General features: G+C 64.4%; 1 protein-coding gene across 1 annotated transcript in view; it reads right to left on the reverse strand.

Annotated features, from left to right (window-relative positions):
• Nucleotides 1-7: 7 nt before the first annotated feature.
• Nucleotides 8-584, reverse strand: part of ETH_00038830 (uncharacterized protein) — a gene marked incomplete at both ends in the record, with an annotated part of 1863 nt that continues 1286 nt past the window's right edge. Inside the window, one exon of the mRNA XM_013375007.1 lies at nucleotides 8-377. Coding sequence (XP_013230461.1) covers nucleotides 8-377 — 370 coding nt within the window. The remainder of the gene's footprint in view (nucleotides 378-584) is intronic.

Here is a 584-nt window from a genome sequence, read left to right on the forward strand (position 1 = left end):
CAGGAGCGCAGCAGGAGCGCAGCAGGACGGAAGCAGGAGCGCAGCAGGAGCGCAGCAGCAGCAGCAGCGCAGCAGCAGCAGGCGGACCTGGCGCATGACGGCGCAGGCGAGACGCTCCGTGAGGGCGCCGGCGGCGAGGAGGCGGTCGAAGAGCTCGCCGCCGCCGCAAAACTCCATCACCAGGTAAAAGGCGGAGGCGTCCTCGAAGGTTTCGAAGAGGCGCACGATGTTGGGGTGGTCGAGGGCCTTCATGATTTCGATTTCTTGGCGGAAGCGCTCCGCGTCTTCGATGTAGCACTTGGGGATTTTCTTCGCCGCGCGGCGCGCCTTCGTCTGCTTGTCGACCACCAGCTTGACTTCGCCCCACGTGCCCCGCCCTGCCGGCCCACCGGTATGCAGCAGCAGCAGCAGCAGCAGCAGCAGCAGCAGCAGGGTGCAGCGGCACATCTCGAGCGCCGCGGCGTCTCAAGCAGCCATCAGCAGCAGGATTTATGCAGCAGCGCGTCTCGACCAGCACGAGATATATGCAGCAGCAGCAGATCTAATGCAGCAGCAGCAGATCTAATGCAGCAGCAGCAGATCTA

Source organism: Eimeria tenella, genomic scaffold (assembly GCF_000499545.2).
Source record: "Eimeria tenella Houghton genomic scaffold, Eth_scaff2466, whole genome shotgun sequence".
NCBI classification, from domain to species: domain Eukaryota; phylum Apicomplexa; class Conoidasida; order Eucoccidiorida; family Eimeriidae; genus Eimeria; species Eimeria tenella.